The sequence below is a fragment of the Hypanus sabinus genome, chromosome 9 (assembly GCF_030144855.1).
Source record: "Hypanus sabinus isolate sHypSab1 chromosome 9, sHypSab1.hap1, whole genome shotgun sequence".
Lineage (NCBI taxonomy): Eukaryota > Metazoa > Chordata > Chondrichthyes > Myliobatiformes > Dasyatidae > Hypanus > Hypanus sabinus.
The window spans coordinates 76461383-76479766 of record NC_082714.1 but is presented as its reverse complement, the minus strand read 5'-3'; the positions used below and the strand labels follow the sequence as shown (position 1 = coordinate 76479766).

General features: G+C 51.9%; 1 protein-coding gene across 1 annotated transcript in view; it reads right to left on the bottom strand.

Annotated features, from left to right (window-relative positions):
- The window catches only part of LOC132400060 (aminopeptidase N-like), a 45532-nt gene that overhangs the window by 16923 nt on the left and 10225 nt on the right, over positions 1-18384 (bottom strand). The window contains exons 5-10 of the mRNA XM_059981144.1: positions 15232-15345; positions 6846-6989; positions 5837-5902; positions 5459-5524; positions 3868-4043; positions 830-906 (exon numbers count right to left, since the gene is read on the bottom strand). Of these exons, the coding sequence (XP_059837127.1) occupies positions 830-906; positions 3868-4043; positions 5459-5524; positions 5837-5902; positions 6846-6989; positions 15232-15345 (643 nt within the window). The remainder of the gene's footprint in view (positions 1-829; positions 907-3867; positions 4044-5458; positions 5525-5836; positions 5903-6845; positions 6990-15231; positions 15346-18384) is intronic.

Sequence of the window (18384 nt, the reverse complement as noted above, 5' to 3'; positions counted from 1 at the left end):
ATCACACACTCCCAGGGTCATTTTAGTCCCACCCTGTTTATATATGGACATCCAGTAAGGAAGGGGGCATGGAGGGATGAGGATGTCCTAGTCAACTTGCTCCTGGGGCTGGCGAAATCCGCCATCCGTGGGTCTTGGAAACAGGTGGCGGGAGGATCTCCCCAGGCAGACTGCCTGGCAATGTTTAGGGGGTATGTTCGTGCCCGGGTAACTATTGAAAAGGAACACGCGCAGTCCACAGCGGCCTTGGAGGAGTTTCGAGACCGTTGGGCTCCGCGGGGTGTAAATGCCATCGTAGATAGGGATGGCAACATTCTGGTGTAATGTCTATCGTCTATTTGTAGTGCAGTAATTGTGTTTGCCACTGTTTTGTATATATTGTATAGCACCGAAATTTGTAATAAAGGATTTTGTAATAAAAAAAAGGGGTCAGACACAGAGTGAAGCTTCCTCTACACCGTCTCATTACACATGCCCGTGATCAGACACAGAGAAAGGCTCCCTCTATATTGTCCCATCTCATAGTCCCAGGGTGTGGACTAAATGTGTTGGAATCTGGGCAAATATCTTGGGACTTGAGGAGAATTCTGCTGCCGAATTATGTGCTGCCTTCTGACTGCTGCAGCCCAGGTCGCCAGAGAGTCTTGAGTAAGAGATGGTAGTGGCCAGAAGCCTGAATCTGGAGCCACGAGGAACTCAGCATGCTGGGTAGCATCTATGCAGGGAAATGGACTTTCTGGTCAAGTCCCTTCATCTGGTCATTTAACCCTTTATCCTGCCTGGGGAAAGCGATACTGAGGGGGGTGGGGGAATAGGTGGTGGTCCATACGTCTTGTTCTGTTGATCCAGATCATGTCCTGCAGGCTGGTGTTGAGTTGCCAGGTGACTGGGATGTACCAGCTGTACCTGAGGATGGAGACAGGAGGGTGGGTCAATCTCCAGTCTGCTCACATACCCCACTGCTCATCACCCCCCTCCCCATCCCTCACCCGTCTGCCATCCGGAATTGGGGGTGTAGTGCACTGTTCACAGCACTGATACTCCCCCAACCAGCACCACCACAGTCGCCTGTCCCACAGACCAGGGGATCCAGCCTCACCACTGGGTGGCAAGGGAGGGCTTCTTGCTCACACAACACCGTGGTTCGGGGGACATCTCCTGATCAAGGGAGGGCTTCTTGCTCACACAACACCGTGGTTCGGGGGACATCTCCTGATCAAGGGAGGGCTTCTTGCTCACACAACACCGTGGTTCAGGGGACATCTCCTGATCAAGGGAGGGCTTCTTGCTCACACAACACCGTGGTTCGGGGGACATCTCCTGATCAAGGGAGGGCTTCTTGGTCACACAACACCGTGGTTCGGGGGACATCTCCTGATCAAGGGAGGGCTTCTTGGTCACACAACACCGTGGTTCGGGGGACATCTCCTGATCAAGGGAGGGCTTCTTGCTCACACAACACCGTGGTTCAGGGGACATCTCCTGATCAAGGGAGGGCTTCTTGCTCACACAACACCGTGGTTCGGGGGACATCTCCTGAGCAAGGAAGGGCTTCTTGCTCACACAACACCGTGGTTCAGGGGACATCTCCTGATCAAGGGAGGGCTTCTTGCTCACACAACACCGTGGTTCGGGGGACATCTCCTGATCAAGGGAGGGCTTCTTGCTCACACAACACCGTGGTTCGGGGGACATTTCCCGATCAAGGTCTGCTACTTGGGGAGAAACAAACAGGTGAGGGGTGAGCATTTATGAAACCGGAGGGGGGAAGGGTTTACGGAGGGAACATTGGATCTTGAGGCCCAGGAACGGCTGCCAATGGTGGAGAGATGGGATGAGGAGATGGTGGAGGGGAGAGAACATACAAACAAGCCCCTTGGCCCAACTGGCCCATACCAACCAAGATCCCCACCTAAGCCAGTTTCAGTTGCCTCAGAGTGAAGAAGTTGCCTCTTGGGTTCCTATTTAAATTCTCCCCTTTCACCTTCTGGTTCTTGATTCCCCAAAGTTGGGAAAAAAGGACTGTGTGAGTTCTCCCTATCTCAGCCCCTCATGATTTTATAAGATGACCCCTCAGTCTCCTACACTACAATGAAAAAGACCTGAATGGCTCAATCTTTAGTTCCTCAAGTTCCGGCACCATCCTTGCATATCTCTGCTCTCTTCCCAGCTTAATGGCATCTTTGCTAAAGCAGGGTGAGCATCCCTAACACCCATCCCACAATCTCTTTGACCCACTGCTGGTGCAGTGTATGTGCACCAGGACTAGAGCTGCCAGACTGGGCAACAGCTTCCCCTGTGAAACTAATGAATTCCCTGCCATTACCAAGCTCATCACCAGGAGAGTGAGCCGTTTACTCTTTACTGTATATCTGTGTTGTGCACTTCACGTACATTTTGAATTATATTTTATTAAATTATTCATGGCACATTGTTATGTGCTGTATGCGTGTGTGGTGTATGTATTGTGGTCCAGAGGAATATTGGTTTGCTTGGTGGTAAATACATTCAGTCAGATAGCAATAAAGTTGAACCAACTGCAGTGTAATGTCCCAACTCCTGTACTCAGTGCCCTAATTGATGAAGGCCAACATGCCACACCATCTTCACCATCCTGTCTACCTGCATCACCGCTTTCAGGCAACCATGTACTTGTATCCCAAGGTTCTTCTGTTCCACAACACTCCCCCAGGGCCCTGCAGTTCACTGTGAAAGTCCTGCTCTGGATTGTCTTCCCAAAATGTAACACCTAGCACAAATCCAAATTAAACAAGTTTACAACAATCAGGGAGGGTTCCATCGCATACCCCTCCACCATCAGTCACCTGCGGATTCACCCTGGATCCCAGTGGCTCTCCCCACTGTCTTCATCCACATCTCTGGTCACCATCAAGTTAGTCAGTCAGTCATGATCTCCCTCACAAAACCTCCCTCTGACTGCAGATTAATCTGGCCCCTCAGAGTTTTTACCAATAATTTCAGGAAGGGGTTGGCCTTGGATTGGCCATGGTTGGGCTGTGCTGGCCTTGGATTGGCTGTGGTTAGTTTGGGCTGTTCTTGGATTGGTGTGGTTGAGTTCAACAGGGCTTGGATTGGGGTGGGCTGGAGTGGTCTTGGATTGACTGCAATCGGATCACATTAAGTGTTTGAGATTTATCACCTTCAGTCCCATTACTTTCAGCTTGCTCCTTACCCTTTCCCCAACAGCACACTCCCCACCATTCCCAGCAGGTTCATCCATTCCATCACACAGAGACAGTAAATGTGTCTGTTCAACCCTTCATTCCAGCTCCCATTCTCTAACCTGCCAGCTGGTCGAAACCCCCGACAATCTGGCACTATCAGAAACATCATGAAGATGGACTGATAAATATTCCAGATTATTGGTTGTTTACCACCAATACGCAAACATACCCTTAGGTGTTACCTTCAGGTGAAAGTGGTGGATTTAAACAGAGCCAGAAACAAGGCCCTGGTGGATTTAAACGGAGCCAGAAATGGGGTCCCAGTGGGTTTAAATTGAGTCAGAAATTGTGTCCCAGTGGGTTTAAATTGAGTCAGAAATTGTGTCCCAGTGGGTTTAAATGGAGCCAGAAACAGGACACTGCTGGGTTTAACCAGAGCTGGAAATGGGGTCCCAATGGGGTGGGAAATAGAGTCCAATAGAGACTTGGAAATAGGGTCCACTGAGTTTAAAGAGAGCTGAAACATGGTTCCCTGAACATTTAAACAGAGTGGGAAATGGGATCCCAGTGGGAGGACAGGGATCACACCTGGACCATTGGGATTCCAATGGGTCATTGATGTAACTATGTCAGAGCCACCTTCTGGAATTCCACAGCCAGAGATTAGCCTGGGAATGCTCACCGGAACCTGGAGGGGCTGGACACCGTGGACAATCCATACAGGAGGAAGTGTTGCTGGGAGACGAGTCCGGAGCTGGTGTTCACGGTCACCATTGGGTAGCCTGGCTGCAGGGCCCAGCTGTCCAAGATGGATTTCAGGTTGGTGGGGAGGGTCACTGCTGACTGGTTGTTCATGGCCTGGGGAGGGAGAGGGCAACAGGTGGGCTGGGGAATGAAAGGCAGAAAACCCTTGCAAATCCCACCCTCCATCCCTATTCCACCTCCAACCTGCTCAGACTCCTTCATTCCCTGTCACAACCCCATTCTCTCCAAATCATATTCCACTTTCTTCATGCAAGCCTCCATCTGCCCCAGAAACCTACTACTCCACCCATCCAGCACCTCCAGACCTCTCCATCCACCCTTCCCAAAATGCCACGTTGCACTCCACGCCCCTCCCCACATCATTGGAATCTCTCCATTTTCCCTCACCCTTCGCCTTCCTTCTCAGCCCTTCCATCTCTGATTCACACCTCTTTAACACATCCTCCACTTCCTTCCCACCCTCCATGGTTCTCCCTGTCCTGCATCACTTATCCTCCATATATCCACGGACATGGCTGATTGGCTGGAGGCCCAGTTAGTCCAGTGTTGATTGGCTGGAGCCCATTTAGCCCAGTAATGACTGGCTGGAAACCCAGAGCCCAGCAGTGATAGGCTAGAGGTCTGGTAAGCCTAGCAGTGATTGGCTGGAGGACCAGTGAGTCCAGCAGTGATTGGCTAGAGTTCCGATGAGTCCAGTATTCATTGGCTGGAGACTCAGTGAGGCCAGTAGTGATACAATCACCTGGGCTGCAGTTCCAGATCCAGAGGTCCTTTATCCAGTTCTATCAAGGACCCTGGGACACCCCCATTCCTACATGGGTCATTGGTGTGGTTTGGGGGCAGGGTACCCCTTTGGTCAGCAGGATCCATCATTAGGGAAGATCTCCTCAGTTCCTAGATTTGGGATGGACCAGGCCTACATGGAAATGGATGAACATTGACAAACAAACCCACCCCTTCCGGAGCCAGAGAGCATCTGGACTGACCAGCGTTTACAAGCTGACCGACCAGTCCAAAAATTTAGAGACCTGTGGATTCTTGCAGCACAGAAAGAGACTCTTCTGCCCACTGGATCTGTGCCAGCCCTTGCAATTCCCAAACCAATCCCATTCCACAGCTCTCGGTCCGTATCATTTTCTGGCAGGTAATGTCCAGATACTTGTTCAAATTGTTGAGAGCGTTTGCTGCAACCATCCACTCAGGCAGTGCATCCCAGATTCCAACCCAGGGGGAAAGTTTCCCCCCCCCCAGATCCCTCCTAAACCCCTTTCCACTTCTTTATACCCCTGTCCCCTCCTACCACCAGGAGAAAATGTTTTTTTACTATCCTATCTCTGCCCCTCTGTCAGTTCTCTACTCCAGGAGGAACAGGCCCAACCTCCCCCATCTTTCCTCATAACGGAAACTCTCTGTCCCAGGCAATGTCGTGGGGGAATTGCCCCTGCACCCTCTCTGGTGCAGCCACCTCCTTCCTATAGCACAGTTTAGAGTTCAGAGTTTGCAGTTACCTTTTGCAGGTGAGTGCGGAGGTTGATGTAAGTCACCGTCCTGAAGCTGAACTCCTTCAGGTAGCTCTGTCAGGGTGTGACACATAGGGTGAGAGGCAGAAAGAGAAAGAGACAGAGAGACAGGGAAAGATGGGGAGAAAGAGAGAAGGAGGGAAGGGCAGAGACAGAGGGTCAGAAAGAGGGGAAGAGATGAAAAGAGAGAGAGAGAGTGAGAGGGAGGAAGAGCAGAGGAGAGATGGACAGACAGGTACAGAGAGAAAGAAGGAGTGAGGAAGAGAGACAGACACTGAGAAAGAGGGAGTGTGAGAGACAGACGGGAGTGAGAAGGAGGCAGAGAGAGAGACAGAGAGCTGATGAATATGGCTTCTTCCCTCTCACCAGGAGTCCTTGCAGGAAGACATTCTCAGTCATGAAGTTGGAGACCATCCGGAGAACAGACGCACCCTGTCAAGGAGGACGCGGGGAGTTAGGCAGTGGGTGACGGGGTGAAGGGTGCAGAGGTGAGCTGTGTGGGACAGACTGAGTCAGAGAGTCAGGGGGGAGTTTCTCACTTTGTACCAAGGACTCATGGGGGGGGGGTCAGGGATGTAATGTGGGAGAGAACTGGAACACGTGGAGGAAACCCACAGGCAGATACACACACACGCACACTTACACTCTCACTCTCTCTCACACACACACACACACACACACACACACTCACACTCTCACACACACTCACTCTCACACTCACACAATCTCACTCACTCTCACTCTCACACACACTCTCTCACACACACACACACACACACACTCACACACTCACACACACTCACTCTCATACTCACATACACACTCTCTCTCTCTCACACACACACACACACACACTCTCTCACACTCATACTCTCACTCACACTCTCACTCTCTCTCTCACTCACACACACTCTCTCACACACACTCTCTCACACACACTCTCACTCACACACACTCACTCACTCTCACACACACACACACACTCACTCACTCTCACACACACACACACACACACACTCACTCTCATACTCACATACACACACTCACACTCTCACTCACACTCACTCTCACTCACACACACTCACTCTCATACTCACATACACACTCTCTCACACACACACACACACACACACACACACACACACACACACTCACTCACTCACTCACTCAGACACACTCACACACACACACACTTGTCAGACAGAGGGATTCTCAGGATTGGGAGGGGTGTGCAGCGACCTGCCTGGTGACCGGGGGTTCGGGATCTAGAGTCACACCTCCCACCTGCTGTAATGGGTCTACATCCGTAGTGGAGCCATCCTGTGCTCTGAGTGTTTCTCCTGCTGATCTACACCTGCCCCTCCCACACCCTCACCTTCTCGTAGGAGATGTCGTTGAAGAGCTGGCTGATGCGCTGGCTGCTGCCGACCTCCTGCTCACTGACTGAGAGTGGGTGGGAGTTCGGCTGGGCGTCTGACTCCAGGCTGATACGGAGGCTCTTGCCCACAAACACAGAGTCCTGGTGAGGCAGATAGTGACAGGGTTAGCAGGGAGTGTGAGCCAGCCAGGCCACACGGGCCTGGTATTTGGCTCATTGGGTCACTGACTACCATCCCTCACGTCCGAATTGGTTTATTATGTGTACTGAGACACAGTGAAAAGCTTGTCTCACATATTGTTCATTCAGATCAGATCACTGCCCTGTGCATTTAAGTATAACAAGGTAAAACAACAAAATGAAGTGTCACAGCTGCTGAGAAAGTGCAGCGCAGGCAGACGACAAGGTGCATGAGGTTGATTGTGAGGTCAAGGTGTAAATATCAGCCTTTAACTCAGTCAGGGAAAAACTCAGACCACAGTTTTTCACTCGATCAACTTTCTTTATTGTATCTTGATGGGAGGAGATGTCAGAGAGTCATGCTACACAACTTGACCCCGCTTTCCTCTGGTTACATCCTCAAATTACTTTATTCTTACAGATCATAAAAAAAGTAACTTATTCCAAATATGGAGTGTGCATGTGCTGATCAGGCCAAGTTATATGCATAACAAGACATCTTGCTTTAATTCATTGGTTGATTCAGAGCCAAGGTTCTTTTCAGTATGTCCTTGACCTCCGCGCGCAGGAGACAAGCAGCATAGGTAGCAAGCACAGTTACAAAAGAAACAAATCTAACCAGAAGGCTACAGAGGTTCTTCTTTCTATCGAGCATGGCAGTTACAAATGTCTGGTCCAACAATTTCAATTCCCGTTCCAAGCATCGCAATCACAAGTGTCTGCTGTAGTAATTTCAATTCTTGTTTCAAGCAGCACGTACCAGTGGCCCTGTTCTGTGCCCTTACTCAACCCAACCCTAACCTATTAACCCTTACCCTACCATATCCTTTACTATTTCTACCTCCTCATACCTTGTACATATTCTCAAAGGAACCATCTTAAAGTACCAGTGAACCATTCAGTAGCCTGACAGCGAGGTAGAAGCTGTCCTTGAGCCTGGTGGTATATGCTTTCAGGCTTTATGGGATGGGTGGGACTTGGATTCTGCTGGCTGCTTTACTGAGACTGCAGGAAGAGTGGACAGAGTCCATGGAGGGGAGGCTGATTTCAGTGATGTAGAAGTGTACACGTGGGGAAGGGAAGAGACACTGAGCTGTGCCACAACCCTGCAGTTTCTTGTCATCCTGGGCAGAGCAGTTACCCTACCAAGCCGAGGTGAATCCAGGTATCGATAAAGATTGGTGAGGGTTGATTGGTGACAAGGGATTGATGTTTCACACAGCTGAGCCTGTCATCACACCCGTGCACTGACAAGAACAGCCTTTGAATAGTTTGTGAGAGAATTTGAGGATGCTCGGTTTCCAAATACCATGATCTCGCAGACGGTAGTCCTCTCCCCCAGAACCTTAGTCCACATCACAATTCAGTGCATCCCTCAGCACAGACTCTATCAATCTGGAACGTACCTGTTGGCAGCATTCCCTCACAGACCAGCAGGCCCCGGACAGACGGCAGTGTGTTTATCCACCGGGCAGAAGATACATGCTCAAGGGCAGCTTCTACCCCTCGGTTATACAGCAATTAAATAGCTCTCCAGTATGATAAAATGGCCACCTGGACCTCAAGATCACCTGGCTATGATCTTTCACCATATTGCCTGCCTGTACTGCAGTTTCTGTGTAGCTGTTACACTTTATTCGGCATTCTGATATCGTTACACATACATATATAGTCTTGGCTCAAAATGTCAACTGTTTTCTCCTGTCCATAGTTGCTGCCTGACCTGCCGAGTTCCTCCAGCACTTTGGATTTACAGCCTCTGCACAATCTCCTGTGTTTTTGACATTTTTAAACTACTTCAGTTTACGGAGTAATAAACTGATCTGTATGGATAATACTTTCTTAGTCCTCACTTCTCACATTGCGCATTTATTTTTTAATATTTCTTACTGGATCTTCCAGTAATTCTTTATGCATTGCACTGTACTTCTGCCACAAAACAACAAATTTCATGGTATGTCAGTGACAATAAACCTGATTCGATATGCAGGACAGCTTTTCACTGTATCTTAGCGCATGCGATAATAATAAACCAGTTTCAATTCCATCGTGATATTTTGGAGTGACGTTGACCCACGGCCATGGGAGCATGACAGGTCCCACGGCCAGTGACGAGGGAGATGCTACCCTCCCTTGTCCTGGAAGCAGCTCGGCTAAAGAATTGGATCATTCACAGTCATTTTATGGTTGTGCAGTCTCACTGTGTACGTTGGCTGCTGGATCCATCAGGTGCATGGTTGAACTTGTCTGCAACCAATACAAACCCGTGGAGCCAGGTGTGATTTCAGACCCATCCCGATCATAGGTGATTGTAACTCAATCCAGTCCCAAGAAAATCCTTCTCTTAATCTTAATAAAATCCAATCCCAGCCCAACCCCAATCCAACCCAATCCCAATCAAATCCTAACAAAATTCCAATCGCTGAGCCAACATGATCTCCAACCCAACAAAATCTCAATCCAACCCCAATCTCAATCCCAATCCAACTAAATACCAATAAAATAGCAATCCTAACAAAACGCCAATTCCAATCCAACCTCACCCAGCTGAATCCTAACAAATCCTAATCTCGTTCTGACCTCAATGCTAACAAACTCCAGTCCCAATAGCAACCCAACTCAATCCCATCTAAGCCATTTCCTGCTCAACCCTGACCCAAACCCAATGCCAATTTAATTTTAATACCAACCAGATGTTATGGTCCCTTCTAGCAATCCCCCACCTTGCTATTTATGTCAGGAATTGGGCCTCAATCCCCTCATTTAGTTTCCAATCGTTCCCAGGTTCCACTGACTACAAACACCTGCTTTCCATCAGGAAATGCAGGATAAAGACCCTGTGATCACAACCAGGAGCTGCCAATTCGTTGGTTGACCTCGTTTCATGGTTCTTAGGACTGCCAGATCTAAGTCTAGCATCGCTCCTGAATACCGATTCTACACTCGCTACGTCAATAATGCCTCCCGACTCTGCCTCCGCGCCCGTGTTCTGCACTTGGGTTTGTCTACCGCCACGCTCATGTGACAGAATGACCTGGCCATAATGAACCCAGCGGACACGGATCCCGTACAACAGGCCCTCGCTAGCCAGGATTGCCCACTGGGCGCCCACGACCAACTACTTAGGGAGGTCACGGAAAACCTTCGGAGGCTGTCCACGAATGTACGGAAGGTCAGTGAGCAGGTGGACCGAGTTTCCGCATCCCTTTCTCCGTCCTCTCCAAGAATCCCGACTACCCAAACCGCACCGCCCAGGATGGTATCGCCCCTGCGATCAGCAACACCATCCCCTCGAGAGCCATACGTACCCGAGCCCATACCCTACGTTGGGGACCGAGGGAGGTGCCGGGCCTTCCTGTTACAATGCTCCCCAGTCTTTGAGCTACAGCCACGTAGCTACACTTCGGATAAATCAAAGATTGCGTTCATCGTGGGGCTGCTATGAGGGGATACCTCGGCCTGGGCGACCGCGATATGGGAAAACCGACCAGAGGCTTGTTCCTCCTACTCCTCCTTTGTCCCTGAAATGAGGAAAGTCTTCGAACAATCCATTCGCGGTAAGGACGCTGCTAAACGTGTGCTGACTTTGTCAGGGTTCGCAAAGCATGGCAAGTATTCCATCAAGTTCCGAACTTTCGCCGCAGACTCAGGGTGGAATGACGAGCCCCTACGGGAGGTGTTTTGACAGGGCCTCTCGGACAAGATAAAGGATGAACTGGCAGCGAGGAATGACATGGACTGTCTGGACTCTCTGATCTTGCTAGCCACTAGATTAGATAATTGACTTCAAGAGCGGCTGAGAGAAAGAACCTCGGAGAAGCCCGCGGTCCACCTTATCAGTCCCGGCCAGCCTCCCTTCCCCAGCCGCTCCAAGTGCAGTCTCTGCTCCGACCGTCCCCACCCCGCTGGGACGGAACCGGCTCTCTCCGTCCGAATGACTTTGGAGGTGGAGAGCTGGGGATTGTTTCTATTGTGGCCAGCCAGGACATTTTGGGATACCTGCCCTCAGCGGCCAAAAGGGAGGGCACCTGGTGAGCCGGACGATACTCCCTTCAGCCCCCCCAGACCCGGCTACCGTGAATTACTAATGACAGTCCCTGTCCCTATCTGCTTTGGTGGATTCCAGTGCCAAGGGCAATCTGCTGGATGAAGACATAGCCTCCCAGGCCGGAATACCTCGCGATCCGCTAACTACCCCCCTGGAGGCCTGGGTCCTAGACAGAAAACTGCTGGCTCGGGTGACCCACTGTATGCCTTCCCTGACCTTGATCCTGTCCAGCAACCATTGGGAGGAGGTACGGTTCAGTCTCATTCAGTCACCTCAAGCCCCGGTAGTTCTAGGGTACCCATGGCTGACCCAACACAATCCCCACATCGACTGGTCTACCGGGAGGATAGCCAAATGGAGCCAGTCTTGCCACGCCAACTGTCTGCAGTCAGCCCCATCTCCCAGGGAAGCTACCGTGACCCCGCCTGTCCCGGAACCCCTCGATTTGTCCCGAGTCCCCACCGAATACCATGACCTGGGACCGGTATTCAGTAAACAGTGGGCCCTTTCCCTGTCTCTGCACTGCCCATGTGATTGTGCCGTCGACCTTCTCCCCGGGCCCTCGCTACCCACCAGTTGCCTCTTTAACCTATCCAGACCAGAGAGAGGCCATGGAGAAGTACATCAGCGAGTCCCTCGCGGCGGGCATTATCAGACCTTCGTCTTCCCCGGTAGGCGCTGGTTTCTTTTTTGTAGAAAAGAAGGACAGGACGCTTCACCCTTGTATCAACTACCGAGGCCTGAATAATATAACAGCCAAGAACAAGTACCCTCTACCCCTCATTAGTTCGCCATTTGAACCACTGCATGGAGCCACCATCTTCTCAAAGATGGACCTTCGAGAGGGAGGGGGACGAGTGGAAGACGGCCTTTAATACACCTCTGGGCCACTTCGAATATTTGGTCATGCTGTTTGGCCTCTCCATTTTTCAAGCTCTCATTAATGACGGACTGAGGGACTTTATTAAGCGGTTCGTATTCGTTTACCTTCACGATATCCTGATATTTTCTAGCACCCCCCCCCCCAAGAACATGTTCACCATGTCCGTCAAGTCCTCCAGAGACTGGGAAAACTAATTATTTGTGTAGGTGGAGAAATGTGAGTTCCACGTTCCTTCGGTCGGCTTCCTCGGCTCTAGCATCGAGAGCAGACCCCGAGAAGATCCGGGCAGTGGAGGAATGGCCTCGGCCCACGACCTGCCAACAACTTCAATGATTCCTGGGTTTGCAAACTTCTACCACCGATTTATCAGAGAGTACTATCGAGTGGCGGCCCCCCCCTTACCTGGCTTACCTCGCATACCACACCATTTTGCTGGGACTCCAAAGCTGACTCGGCATTCACTGACCTGAAGAGGCGTTTCACCATCCTGGTCCATCCGGACCCAGCTCATCAATTCATCGTGGAGGTGGATGCCTCTGACTCCGGGATAGGAGCAGTCCTGTCCCAACAATAAAGTTTGGACTAAAATCTTCACCCCTGCACCTTCTATTCTCGCTGACTATCCCCCCTGGCCGAGCGGAATTATGACGCAGGGAATTGGGAACTCCTGGCAGTCAAACTCGCATTGGAAGAATGGAGGCACTGGTTGGAGGGGGCAGAACAACTGTTTGTGGTATAGACTGATCATAAAAACCTGGGGTATATTCAGACCGCCAAGCGTTTGAACTCCCGCCAGGCCCGTTGGGCGTTATGTTTTGGACGGTTCAAGTTATCCGTCACATACCGTCCAGGGTCCAAGAATGGGAAGCCGGACGCGCTCTCCTGCCAATCCGACTCTGAGGGCACTTCCAGCCCAGGGACTATCCTCCCTCCATCCTGCATGGTTGCCACCCTCACTTGGGAGATCGAGTCCAAAGTAAAAGAAGTCCAACAGGATGACCCCGACCCCTGTACGTGCCCGTTTCCGTCAGGCCTCAGGTTCTCCAATGGGGGCACACGTCTCGGTTCGCCTGCCACCCCAGGACTGATCGGACCCCAGCACTCCTGAAAAAGCACTTTTGGTGGCCGTCTGTGGAGGCGGATACCCATTCCTATGTTTCGGCACGTCCCATCTCTGCCCAGAGAAAAGCCGCTCATCGGCCATCGACGGGGTTACTTCGTACCCTACCTGTCCCTGGTTGTCCGTGGTCGCACATCACCCTGGACTTCGTCACCGGTCTACCCCCTTCACATGGGAACACCCCCGTCCTCACCGTGGTAGACCGATTCTCCAAGGCGGTGCACTTTGTGGCCCTCTCTAAACTCCCCTCCTCTCAAGAAACCGCAGATCTTCTCGTCCGCCATGTCTTCCACCTCCACAGAGTCCCTGCAGACATTGTCTCCGATCGAGGTCCCCAGTTTGTCTTGCAGGTGTGGAAGGCCTTCTGTCGATCCCTAGGAGCATTAGTCAGCCTGTCATCCGGCATCCAATACCTGGTAGACTGGGAAGGGCACGGTCCAGAAGAGCGTTCCCGGGTCCCCCCACTCCTTCATCCTAGACCCTTCCCTCATCCAGGGTTTTCATTGGGACCACCCAGACAGGCCTGGAGGCTCCCGTTGAGGGAGGAGTACTGTCATGGTCCCTCCTGACAATCCCCTACCTTGCTATTTACCTCAGGAATTGGGCCTCCATCACCTCGTTTAGTTTATTTATTTAGTTTCCAATCATTCCCAAGTTCCACTAACTACTCACACCTGCTTTCCATCGAGATAAAGACCCTGTGATCACAACAAGGAGCTGCCAGTTCGTTGGTCGACTCCAGTGTGAGTAACCTCGACTCATGGTTCTTAGGACTGCCTGTTCTAAGTCTAGCATTGCTCCTGGATACTGATTCCATGCTTGCAACATCAATAATGCCTCCCGACTCTGCCTCCGCGCCCGTGTTCTGCACTTGGGTTTGTCTACCGCCACACTCGTGAAAAACCAGATCCCAGTTCCTACCCAATACAGTCCCAACCCAACTGACTCAAAACCAATCTAGCCCATTTCCAACCTACTCCCAACCCAAGTAAATTCCCAACTCAAGATGAACCGATCCAATCTTGACCACGTCTAACCTGACTTGATCCATACTTAACCCAATCCCAAGCCCTGTTTTACCTCACCTGATTTAACCCAATCCGATGAAACCCAGTCCGATGAAATCCAGCCAAATTGCAAATGTGACCGATCCGGACCTAAGTTTCAAATCCCAACCACCTCCTCTCCATTCCCCCCCCCCCCCAGACAAGAGTAATTACATGGCTACTTCATCTTGGGGGTGAGTAAGGCAAGGATGTGGTCTATCCCACCAGCTGGTAACAGGACAGTTTCTGAACCAGGGCTTCTAAAACCAACCATCTCAACCCTACCCAACTATGGGATGTTTCAAAGTGTGAAGGAAGGTACTACACTCACTGTGACCATCTTGAGGTTTGGGATGTCTCAAGCAAGGGGAAGGGTCTCAACCAATCCTATAGAATATTCCAAAGGTTTGAAAGGTTCTTTCTTTCATGGTTTGTGATCTAAATCAGCATTCTCTGGCTGGGATTAGCTGATGTCAGATCCTGATGCAGACACAGATCTCCGCAGCCAATCCAAATCCAGACTGGGATCAGTTTGTACCGACATAGCCATGCATTGCAGCTTGGGTACGATGTCAAATCTGTCGGGACGGTGTAATGAGAGTCTAAAGGGATGGTGTAGTGGGAGTGTTTGACAGGATTGTGCAGAAGGGGTGTTTGATGGGATGGTGTAGGGACACGTTTGACAGGATAACACAGTGTTTGACAGGGTGGGAGTGAATTAAACAGGAACTTTCAAGGTAAAGGCACATGCAGTGAAAATAATTTGCATTCTGCATGGGAACACAGGGACTTGGAATACTCAGACTCCAACCAAGGGATGGCAGCAATTTAACGGGCCAAATGTCACACAGTCAGAGGGAGATACAGATAGGAGCAGGAGCTTCAGCCCCTCGAGTCTCAATCATTAACACCAATCCTGTTTCACTCTCCTCATAACTCCCCCCAGTTTCTATCCCTCGCTCACACACTAGGGAGCAGTTGGATAATTTACAATAACTGTTGATGGGATGAGTTCCTACTTCCAAATGCAGACAAAACTCTACAGCATATACAACAAACCTCGACTGCAGACTGTTGTCCCTCGATGCCTGCGCATGCACACTCACCACTGGCCACTCAGGGCTGATGAAGGCATTGCCAAGGTAACTGAAGTAGGTGGCAAATCCCTCGTTCAGCCACAGGTCGTTCCACCATTTGATGGTCACCAAGTTCCCGAACCACTGCCAGAGACCAGTCAGCAGTCAGGGTGATGAACAGGGGCAGGACAATTGAAGACAGTACCTGACATCGAGCCAGACAGTGTGGAGGGTATCATTTGTCGGGACAGTGTAGAGATAGCATTGACGTGATGGTGCAAGGGGCAACGGGCAGGACAGTCCACTCGTAGGGATATTCATCTTACACTTTGTAAACATTCTGTATTGGGAAGTGCTGTAATATTGTATTCCAGTGATCCTATCAACACTGACAAACCTCCTTCAGAGAAGGAAAACAAAAGATGGACATTGTAGACGGAACATTTGTCGAGGGTGCTTTTGATCGGACAGAATGTTCGGAGATGTTTGATGAGACCGTATGGAGGATGTGATAGTTTAGGAAGTGTGTTTGATGGCACGGTGTAGAATGAGCATTTGTCAGAACGGCATGCAGAGAGTTCTTAGATGGGACAGTGTGTAGATTGTGTTTGACGTGATGGTGTGTCAGCAGTGTTTGACAGGACAATGATGTTTAAGGAAACGGTGTGTAGCGAGTGCTTTGATGGGGTGGTATGTAGACAGTGTTTGACAGGATGGTGTTAGAGAGAGTTTTGATAGGATGGTGTGGAGAGAGTATTTACCAGGAAGGTTTGTAGACAGTGTTTTGAATGTACAGTGTTGGAAGGTGTTTTGACAGATCCATGTGTTGAGAGTGTTTAGGGGGGATGGTGTGTAGAGAGTGTTTGATGGTATGGTGTGTAGACTATTTTGATGGGATTTGACAGGATGGTGTGTAAAGAGTGTTTAATGGGATGATGTGTAGTAGGTATTTTGACGGGTCAGTGTGTAGAATATTTGATGGTATGATGTGTGGACAGTATTTTGATGGGATGGTGCATAGAGACTGTTTTGCCAGGAAGGTTTGTAGACAGTGTTCTGATGGTACAGAGTGTGGAGGGTGTTTTGCTGGGATGGTGCGTGGAGATGTTTGAGAGGGAATCTGTGATTGGGAAATGTTTGAGAGGATGGTGTGTTTGAAGAAATGGTGTTTACGAAGCATTCGTCAGGATGGTGACAGGAGTGTGGTTGACAGGTTGGAGAAGAGGAGGTGTTTGACAAGGTGGTGTAGGAGAAGCAATTGACGGGATGGTGCAGGGGAAGAGTGCGAAGGGTTGGTGTGGGGGGGGATTGTGACTGGTCGGTGTGGGGGGCGGGATTGTGAAGGGTTGGTGTTGGGGGGGGATTGTGATGGGTCGGTGTTGGGGGGGGATTGTGTCGGGTCGGTGTTGGGGGGGATTGTGACGGGTCGGTGTTGTGGGGGGATAGTGTCGGGTCAGTGTTGGGGGGGGATTGTGTCGGGTCGGTGTTGGGGGGGATTGTGACGGGTCGGTGTTGGGGGGGATTGTGACGGGTCGGTGTTGTGGGGGGATTGTGTCGGGTCAGTGTTGGGGGGGATTGTGACGGGTCGGTGTTGGGGGGGATTGTGACTGGTCGGTGTTGGGGGGGGATTGTGACTGGTCGGTTTTGGGGGGGGATTGTGACGGGTCGGTGTTGGGGGGGGATTGTGACTGGTCGGTTTTGGGGGGGGATTGTGATGGGTTGGTGTGGGGGGGTGGATTGTGACGGGTCGGTGTTGGGGGGGGATTGTGATGGGTCGGTGTGGGGGGGGGATTGTGACGGGTCGGTGTGGGGGCGGATTGTGACGGGTCGGTGTGGGGGGGGGGATTGTGATGGGTCGGTGTTGGGGAGGGATTGTGACGGGTCGGTGTTGGGGGGGATTGTGATGGGTCGGTGTTGGGGAGGGATTGTGACGGGTCGGTGTTGGGGGGGGATTGTGTCGGGTCGGTGTTGGGGGGGATTGTGATGGGTCGGTGTTTGGGGGGGATTGTGACGGATCGGTGTTGGGGGGGATTGTGATGGGTCGGTGTTGGGGGGGGGGATTGTGACGGGTCGGTGTTGGGGGGGGATTGTGTCGGGTCGGTGTTGGGGGGGATTGTGACGGGTCGGTGTTGGGGGGGATTGTGACGGGTCGGTGTTGGGGGGGGATTGTGTCGGGTCGGTGTGGGGGGGGGATTGTGATGGGTCGGTGTTGGGGGGGGATTGTGATGGGTCGGTGTTGGGGGGGGGATTGTGATGGGTCGGTGTTGGGGGGGATTGTGACGGGTCGGTGTTGGGGGGGGATTGTGTCGGGTCGGTGTGGGGGGGGGATTGTGATGGGTCGGTGTTGGGGGGGGTTTGTGACGGGTCGGTGTTGGGGGGGGATTGTGACGGGTCGGTGCAGAGGGGGATTGTGATGGGTCGGTGTTGGGGGGGGATTGTGACGGGTCGGTGCAGAGGGGGATTGTGATGGGTCGGTGTTGGGGGGGAATTGTGACGGGTTGGTGTTGGTGGGGGGATTGTGACTGGTTGGTGTTGGGGGGGGATTGTGACGGGTCGGTGTTGGGGGGGATTGTGACGGGTCGGTGTTGGGGGGGGGGATTGTGACGGGTCGGTGTTGGGGGGGGGATTGTGACTGGTCGGTGTTGGGGGGGGATTGTGACGGGTCAGTGTTGGGGGGGATTGTGACGGGTCGGTGCTGGGGGGGATTGTGACGGGTCGGTGCAGAGGGGGATTGTGATGGGTCGGTGTTGGGGGTCATTGTGACGGGTCGGTTTGGGGGGGGATTGTGACGGGTCGGTGTTGGGGGGGATTGTGACGGGTCGGAGTGCGGGGGAATTGTGACGGGTTGGTGTTGGGGGGGGGATTGTGACTGGTCGGTGTTGGGGGGGGATTGTGACGGGTCGGTGTTGGGGGGGATTGTGACGGGTCGGTGTTGCGGGGGGGGATTGTGACGGGTCGGCGTGGGGGGGGGATTGTGACGGGTCGGTGTTGGGGGGGGATTGTGACTGGTCGGTGTGGGGGGGGGATTGTGACGGGTTGGTGTTGCGGGGGGGATTGTGACTGGTCGGTGTTGGGGGGGGATTGTGACGGGTCGGTGTTGGGGGGGATTGTGACGGGTCGGTGTTGCGGGGGGATTGTGGGGTCGGTGTTGGGGGGGATTGTGACGGGTCGGTGTTGCGGGGG